The sequence below is a fragment of the Mesocricetus auratus genome, unplaced genomic scaffold (genome assembly GCF_017639785.1).
Source record: "Mesocricetus auratus isolate SY011 unplaced genomic scaffold, BCM_Maur_2.0 Super-Scaffold_4256, whole genome shotgun sequence".
Lineage (NCBI taxonomy): Eukaryota > Metazoa > Chordata > Mammalia > Rodentia > Cricetidae > Mesocricetus > Mesocricetus auratus.
Window position 1 is genome coordinate 31,687,439 of NW_024429182.1, and position 9,386 is coordinate 31,696,824.

The window sequence follows — 9,386 nt, forward strand, 5'->3', positions numbered from 1 at the left end:
TAGTAGACAGGGTATGAGAGCAACTTTCCCTTTCTATTTTTTGGCAGCAGTTTGCGGCCTAAAGTCCAGTTTTCTCGCTTCAGCTCTTCAGTATGTGAAACTTAGGCCAGGATTCTTGGGTACTGCTTAAGCAGATATTGAGGGTAGATGAGGATAGATGCTAGATGGACAGGCAGGCACTCAGGAAGGGACAACATAGCAGTACCTCATTAACACATAAGAGCATGTGTATATGTAGAAGCCATCTATAAAGTCAATGAGACAAATGTAACCAACAAACTATTAACTTCAAAACTTCCAGAAAATGTCACAAAAACCCATTGTAATCACCATTATTTTGCTAATATCATATGCGGATTAAATATACTATTGTAAATAAAATGTACTCCTAAACCAGCAACTCTGTTTTCTCCAGTTTCTAAAAATACATAAACAGAGGGGGTTCTATTTTTCATCCAAAGCTCAAATGGGGGGAAAAACAGTATAAGTCCTTTATTAATATGATAAATTGTGCCTTTTGTTTTCCCTACATCAAATTATTTATTGTATGCCACAGAAATGAGTGATTTGAGGATCAGAACCAAGCTATTCTATCACTTTAAAGAAAGATCAGGTAAGCTGGGTGGTGGTGGAGCATATCTTTAATCCCAGGATTCCAGACACAGAGACAGACAGATCTCTGTAAGTTCAAGGCTAGCCTGGTCTACAAGGCTACACAGAAAAACCTTGTTTCAAAAAAAAAGATCAGATAATATTTTTATTTTGTAAGTTGGAATATTCTGTGTTTCGGAAACACTTTAAGAGATATGTCAAGGCCAAATGCATCTGTTTACTAGACCTCTGAAATCTGTTGGGAATCATCTGACACTGACGTAGAACATTATTCTGGTCAGTAGTCTCACGTTTGGCTACTTTTATTTTCTCTAAGTCACAGAACAGTTGATGGTACACCAAGGACATTTCATCTTCATGTAATACTCTTCAGTACTCCCTTAGTGCCCTACACAGGAGCTCCTCTGGCTCCAGCAGTGAGCTAAGGAGTAACTATATGACAATGGAACCATAAGTTCTTAAACCTAGAAGGATCCTCAGAGGTTTCCTAAACTAGGAACAAGTATGTAGCACACCTACTACTATGTCCAGCTCTGAGTCCTTGGGAGACATCAACAATCAATTTCAGAATTTTTGCTTCCAATTCTTTCTCAACAAACACTGCACCAGATAAGACAATTTACTACCTATAAATGAGTTAATGTGTGAGTGGAATCTTCTTTGCTCTTTTAGATAATATAAACTCTTTTCTTTTTGACATGAAACAAAGGCCCCCAAAGTATATATACTTTTTCTTCATGTGAACTTTTAAGAGTCAGCTGCATTATTTTATGGTCCCACAATGGGAGCACCCCAAAGGGATCTGTAATCTAGTTTTAGGAAAGAAAAATGAGTATGCCTGATGTATATGCAGACTAATTAAGTGTTAAACTAAGTTACTTATGTTGATCAGAAGGGACTGAAGCAAGCTGAAAAGAATTTATGGAGAAACGGAACCTGGCGCAAACAAACCAGGACCATGTCTGTGGGTCCCAATACTCTGCGTCATAAATTGCTCAACAACTCAACAAATGTACAGAGCTTATAAACCAGTGAGACAGTTCTGTGGGCACTGAGTCCTCCATAAGAGGCCTGCGGTTAGTGGGGAGGCAGAGAAATCAGAAGGCAGAGTAACAAAGGCCAGGCAGGTATGGGCTTTGTATATTGAGAGGAAGTATAATGGACAGTAGCAGAGTCTGTGGAGCCAAACCACCAGGGTTTGAATCACAGCTCTGCCCCTGATCAGTGACATCGGGAGAGTTTCTGTCAGTGCCTCAGTTTCCTGGAAATATGCTTGCTGGAAAGATAAGATAGGTTGAAACACACACACACACACACCACTGACAGTGACACCAAACCCTAGATCTTATCAAAGACAAAACAGGAAGGGAGGGTGCTTTGACTCTCTCAGAAGGTACCTAAACTCAAGAAGGTGTGCGGAGTTGTATGTTGAAGAATGAGGCTGTGGGTTAGAAGTAGACACTGGGAGGTTTGGGATGCCATGTTAGAGAGATGGCCTCTCCATCCCAGGGTAGCAGCAGCCATAGGCTATTTTAAGACCCCCTAATGAGATCATCTGATCTGCTTCTACGCAAGGTCCCTTGGACAGCAGTCTCAACTATTAGCATAGCAGAGGCTTCCATGGTGCCTCCAAATGGACTGGCCATGTCTTAGTCTCTGGAACCTGTGAACAGCAGCCTCTACAGTGTGGTGCAAGTTAGCTAAGGATCTGGGGCGGAGTGGGAGCCAGCCAGGCTCTGCCACCAGAAAAGGCAGATCCAGAGAAAGTCAAACATACAACCTGTGCCCTGCTCAGGTCAAGCCCTCACCAGGTCCCTCTACCTTGTGGGCAAGCATCCAATTCTTCTGGGCCTTGTTCTACCCCGCATAATTCATATGCACGCTCTGTCCCCACCCTCTGTTTCTCTCTTTCTCCCTCTTCTCTCCCCATCTCATCCCCACCTTTAAGATGGCTTCCTTTGGAATGAAAGCAGACTCAAAGCCCAAAACAAAACAGGAAAAGGTTATCTGCCTGTAACACTGAATCGCCAATTTCTCCCAACCCTTCCATGCCCCAGTGCCTTCAAAGAAAGTCTCATGGGGTTATCTGCCCTCCTCCTCTCACAGCACGCTGGTGAGCATCCTCTCCTAGCACGGTGGAGGTTTTAACTGCTGGTTTCTGCTCAGCTGGTGAGCATCCTCTCTTAGCGCTGTTGAGGTTTTAACTACTGGTTTCTGGTCAGCTGGTGAGCATCCTCTCTTAGCGCTGTTGAGGTTTTAACTGCTGGTTCCTGCTCAGCTGGTGAGCATCCTCTCCTAGCGATGTCCAGGTTTTAACTGCTGGTTTCTGCTCAGCAGCCCTCTCTGCACTCTTCAGCTCTGGGTCTATTCACCTCCCTGTGCAAGTTCATTTGTCCCCAGAGATTTAACCTCTTCCTAACCCTGATGTGTTCTACCTAACTCTCCACTCCACTCCTCCACTCCACTCCACTCCACTTGCAGCCTGTCTCCAGACTCTCTGCTTGCTGCCTCACCCAAAGACCCCTCAATATGTCCACACCAAACCCTTTTCTGGAATTCCTGATCCTGCTAGACGGTCATTCTCACTCTGACCAAATTCCACCAAGTCCTAGTGAGTTAACTTGATGGCCTTCATTTACTTCTACTTCCACTCCTGGATGATGCCCTTTCTCCCCTTGCTGGGATATGAACCTGGTCCACCCTGTTGTTTGGTCCCTTTCTCAACCTTCTAGCCACCCCCATCCCCAACCTTTCCCTGCTATGTATTCAAGGAGTCAGGATGTCCCAGATTATCTGTGCAACTTGTTCCCTAGCTGGCCTCAAACTCATAGAGATCTACCTGCCTCAAGGGCTGGAATTAAAGGCATGCACCCCCACACCAGTCAGGCACACTCTTTTTCTTTTTTTTCTTTTTTGGTTTTACGAGACAGGGTTTCTCTGTATTGTTTTGGAGGCTGTCGGACCAGCCCGGCCTCGAACTCACAGAGATACGCCTGTCTCTGCCTCCCGAGTGCTGGGATTAAAGGCATGCGCCACCACCGCCTGGCTCAGGCACACTATTAAATCCTGCTGTACCAATGCTAGGGAGATGAAGATCTCAGTCTGGAGTCATGTGATTCATGGCCGGCTCCAAAATGAAACAGCAGAAAGCAAAGACTAGGTTCAAATGAACACTGTCAGGCATGCCCAGAGCCACTCTGGGGCAGAAGACACAAGGCTGAATAAGTGTGTTACTGAGAACTTGGGGTAATTATCTCAGAGTCTGTACAATATAGATGATAGCTTCCTTAGAGCTCATAGGAACGGCTCAACAGTGAACAGGTTTGACAGCTCCCTAGTGCAAGCAGTATCTGTGGCCTTTTCTGAAAGTCCCAAAGCTGGACATTGCAGATTTCTCCACGCAAAACCTGGAGGGGAGATGATACTGCCCGTAGTGAGTGTAATGGGGAGTCCACAAGTATCTCCCCAGTACTACAAGCAGCCCTACTACAAGCTGAATTCTCACACACAGGAATTCTGCTTAGACATAATTCCCACGAAGACTGTGAAATTTCTTCCCACTGACTTCCTGCCTGTTGAGCAAGTTGAGAATTAATCCATAGGATAACAAAACGAAGTCACTAACTTTTTCTATTCCCTTTTTAAAGCGACTAATGCTATAGAGATTGGCATTGGTTTCAATGGAGCATGTCATTAAATGCCATTAAAACCATTACTATGGTTTTCAAATTATAAACTGGACATTAGGCAGAATTGAGACTCAATTTCAAAAGAAAGTCTTAATTTCATCATATTTAAATTCAGATTTTCTTCCATGTAGTATTTACTGAATGCCTATTGCGTGCCATTCCCAAACTGGCTATTTCCACAGTATCTTAATCAACTCTGGTCACACATGTTCTCATTTTTTAAGATGAGGGAACCCAGAGAATAAGCAATGAATCTAGACAGCAACTCCAGGCACATCTCTGGTGTCAAGTGCAGGGTTCTTGACTGGAGGCACCATGCTTATTCTACTGTACTATGGGAATGGGAACCCAATTAAGATGATCCTCTCAGGTAAAAACATTACTTTCAGGATCTTGTAGGGTTTCACATAAATTGTCAAAGACAGTCACCTACCTAGTACCAAATAAGGACTTGTCAAATTCTTCTCACAGAATCTCCTTGGCCATTAAAAACCAAGTTAACATCACACATCAAATGAAAGTGATGTTTAATTAATTGTGTTTTTCCTTACAAGCTATATCTCAGAAAGTCAATCAGAGGCTTTAAATAGGAGCTTGAGCGCGTGCGCGGGTGCGCACACACACACACACACATACACACACACACGTGTGCACATGCACACACAGACACACACTCAGAGTTTTTTGAAACAGTCTCATGTAGCCCAATGTGGCCTCAAACTCACTAGGTAGCCAAGGCTGACCTTGAACTCTTGATCTTCCTGTTTCTACCTCCTGATTCTGGGATGACAGGCTTGTGCCACCTTGCCTGGAAAAAAGAAAACTTTGCCCTTAGTTTCACTAACCAAAGTATTTTACATAATCAGAGCTGCCAACTTATTTCAGGGGCCAAATATTCCAATGGCTGTGTTCAGAAGGTTCCACAGAAGAACTAACAGCATTTAACATTTTTTCCTTATTTTTTAAAGGTCTATATGCCCAAAAACTCCCTAAAGAAAGCTTCATGAGGGCTCTGGTAATTTTGTTGAATCAATCCAGGCAGCTGTAGAAAAACTTGACTAGCACAGCCTCAAAAGGGTTAGTAAATACTCAGGACAAGTGGCTGGGATTTTATTGCTTATTAAACAGGCAAGACAGTGTAGACTGGACAAAGCCAAGTTCAAGTTTTCACTCAGATCAAAGGGGCTCTGAGTGGCAAAGAGGAGGACTCCAGCAAGTGCCTGCTTGGGTACCCTGATGGTTTCTCCTGACGAGACAGTAGCATACTTAAGTCTATCCTACATGTCTCAGAAAGAGCAAGTGATTGCTAAGGCCTCTGCTGGGCACTTGCAGTTTTAAATGGTAAACTTGTGGCTAAAAGAAAATACCAGAACAAGTTCCTGTGCAGCTCACCCACACTCAAACTGAGGAAAGGGGTGGACTGGAGACCACAGGCCATGCCCGAGAATAGGAGGGAAACCTTTCCGGCCTGAGCATGTTGCCTGTGCTACTGGTTCAAAGGCCAGTGAGTAAAGACCAAACTCCCTTCCCAGAATGACCTCTGCTCAGTCGGTGTGTGAGCTGCGGGGCACCGATGCTCATGCCAGCTGCTGGGTTGGAAACACTTGGTGACCAAGCAGACTCTCTGGGTGCCCAGGGCTGCAGACACACACAGAACTGGGAAGGAGACACAAGCTTTAGTCACCTCCAAGGTTTTCAAAAACAGATTTAAAAATAAATTTTGTACTCATCATTGGGAAAACAAACATGTCTTCAAATCATTCACTCTCTCGGAAGGGCCTGTTATTTTAATGTGGTGACGCAAAATAACGCCCCCCACCCCACGCCCCAAACCACTTGGCTCTGAGGAAAGTGAACACTAGCGGCTCTACTCCCCCCTTTCCTCCCACAAATGTCCTCTGTTAAGGCGATTCCAGGATGTTATTTATTTACTAGAAGCCTGGCTTCCCTTTGCATAAGGTTCCAGAGGAGCCCATATAACCCCAAGGATTCCATTAACGTCTTAAGGCATTTTATTTTTTGGTGGAGAAGACCTTGGAGGAGAGCAGGCAGCACCAAGCAGTCCCAGACTCGAGCAAAGTGCAATACCCAGGAAAAACCAGCTGCCCCATCCCTTTTCCAGCTGAGGCAACTTCGATTTCCAGACAGAGGGTGGAGGCTGCCTAGGAACCCACTTTCCCTCAAGGTGCACCTGCCATCACCTGCTGGGCTGTCCTGCCTGGGGTATAAAGACCCTCAGGGCTTCCACCCTAAAGTACATTGTCAAGCTCAAGTTAGAAAGATAACCTGGCCAGAAAATGACATTCTAAACACGAGGAACTCAAACCTCTGAGAAATGGCTCAGACATGTACCCAGTCCTGGCTCAACCATATGTCAGGCGTGGGTCACTTAAATACATGCGAGTGTGAAAACAAATAAAAGCGGCTTATACTATTTTTAATGGAAATATGTGGTGAGCAGGTAGCCCAGGAGGAGGAAAGGGGCTGGGTTCTCTTTAGGCTGGTTGCCTGTGGTCTCCCTTGAGCCACAACTGCTAGGTGGGAATTCAGGCTTGAATCTGATTGGAGGAGAAATCCTGTAAGGGCGCTCCTACCCCCTGCCAGAGGTTCCAACATCTCCAGGGTCTCCACCATCCTGCAGGCCCAGATGTCTCCTCAAATCCCACAGAGAATTGTAGATCATACAGTCTCTTCGGGCACGAAGGTGGTGGTGGTGGCTGTGTGTGTGTGTGTGGGAACAGTTAAGGATGAGGATTAAATTAAACTCTGCTTGTTTTCAAATGACCCCTGTCCACCTTCCAAGCTCCTTTGATCATTTTGGAGAAAGCAAGGACAGCAGCTCCAGGAGCATCCGAATGGGGGTTCCCTATGAGCATTGTTCCCCCACGTGAAAGCAAAGCGTTCGGGTTGTCCCCGAGCTCGGGGGCTCAGGCCCGGGGAATGCAAGCAGGGACAGCCACACCGAGCCCACCCGACCCCGCACGCGGCCTGTCCCCGGGCGCGTGCCTCGCCCCCCGCGCGCCTCACCTAGCACCACGGCGGCCACCGTGGAGAGCAGCAGCCAGTTATTCCGCAGGAAGCGGCGCCAGTCGTATCTAGAGCTCGTGGGCTTCCCCATGGTGGGTACTGGCGCTAGCTGGGGACTCGAGGAGCGTGGCGGATGCAGGATGCGGGATGCTGGGTACTGGGCGCTGCGGGGACACAGCGCACCGGCTGCTGTCAGCGCTGCCACCGCCGCTGGGGACTGAGCACAGTGGTTTTGCGTGGCAGGCGCGCTGGGCTCCTCCTGCCGCCGCTCGCTGCAGCGCCACAGCCAACCAGCGAGGCCGAGGGCGGAGCGTCCCGGTGGGGAGGCGCTCGTGGGGCGATCGGGTCCCCCTCTGTTCCGAGTGGAGGCTTCCCACCGGAGGAGCTTCTGACCTACTGAGATCCTCCTTAGGGACACACAGCCCTGACCGGTTGCTAGGGGATTCGAAGTGGGGATGCTTTTCTGCTTTGGGCGCCAGGCCAAGAAGGAACACCTTGTGACTTTAGAGCTGGTTTGGGGAATTTTCCCACCGGGTCTCTGCTATTGACCGGTCTCTGCTATTCCCCGCGGGATTATTTAATTCTCTGACGCGCAGCTCAGACAGGATCCGCCAGGACCCAGGCTTGCTCAAGGCGGTGGTCAATTTAACAATTAGGTGCCTTGCACGATTTAACAATTGTACCCCTAGGACTTGCTCTGTGGCCATTACTCCATAATTAGGAGTGAGAACCACGCCTGGCTGGTGTGAAAGGTGGGTGGGCCCATACCATCCCCAAGGCCAAATACCTTACAGGATGTTGTTGGAGAATCTGGCTTAGTGTGGCCACACACTCTGCACTAACTGAATTTCTCTTTGTTTTCACCCTAATTTAAGCAGACTCTTCACTTGCCGTTAGCATTATCACCACCATAACTAAGTGAGCCCTGTACCTTTTTGGCAGTATGGAGTTTACTCTGTAGTTGGGTGTCAGGGGAATCTCCTTGTCCAAATTAATTGATCGCTAGAACCTCATAATTAGAATCCCATTCCTTTGGTTTAAACCGATTAATTAAAAAAGAACCTTCAAAATACAGTGGATTAGGTTTTATTGATCATGTACATTACAGTTTGAAAGACCATTTTCTTTCCAGGGGTTAAACTCTCAAAAAAGTCAGGAGAGAGGGAACTCAAGATCATTGGGTGTCCGGGCTAGAGATGGAAATAAAAATGTCCCAAAAAGGCAAACTATCAAGAAAAAGAATCATTCTACAAAATTAAATAAATAAAAGACAAACTCAAATGCCCAATGTGAAAAAAGGGGAGTGGGATTAAGTATGTTATAGACCTTCAGGCAGTCTACAGAAAGGAAATTAATGGAGTCCCTTAGTACCATGGGGCAAGAAAAAAGTTAAAAATTGTATGTGTAATTTGATCATATGTATGTAAAATTATATCTATAAAACAGACCTGTGGGCTTAAAAATGACACAGTGAAATATACTGGGACTCCGCAGTGGTGTGCAACAGTTTTGTGTTTCCCCTTTCCAGTGTCCTGTGGGTTGGAACTGTTTCCGTAGCTGTGCTCCAGCGTGTTCTACTGCATTTATAAAACTAACACACCCTGGAGATGGGAAACAGGGGAGGGACAGAGATGGACCTTGTCAACCTCACAGCCTTTGCATTCTGTGAGGAGGAACTTCCAATTCCTGCACTGCTTGCTAGTGAGGTGGCCTTGAACCTGTTGCTTAATGCTGACATTTCACTTCATCTGTGACATGGGTGTTCAGATCTTAACACCTGGGGTTCTGTGGAAGCTGTGAGAATCAAGCAGGATGTTTGCCTCACCTCCATCTTGTGGGTGGGCAGAGTTAGGCACATGTGAGTTATGAACTGTGTGTAGGGAAAAGGGACCAGTCAAAGAAACGCACTTTGGCCCTGCAGCCAGAACTAAAGAAACGTACCCTGACCCTGAAACCAGTGCCAAATGAACACACTTCGTCCCTGGAATCAGAGTCAGTGAAAGAAATGCACCCTGGCCCTAAAATTGGAGCCAAAAGGCTAAAAAGGACCAGAGAAAG

General features: G+C 46.5%; 1 protein-coding gene across 1 annotated transcript in view; it reads right to left on the reverse strand.

The window, feature by feature from the left end:
* Slc1a1 (solute carrier family 1 member 1) overlaps nt 1-7,563 on the reverse strand; it is a 69,683-nt gene extending 62,120 nt beyond the window's left edge. The window contains exon 1 of the mRNA XM_040745906.1: nt 7,329-7,563. Within this exon, the coding sequence (XP_040601840.1) occupies nt 7,329-7,419 (91 nt within the window). The 5' untranslated portion in view covers nt 7,420-7,563. The remainder of the gene's footprint in view (nt 1-7,328) is intronic.
* Between the last annotated feature and the right edge of the window lie 1,823 nt (nt 7,564-9,386).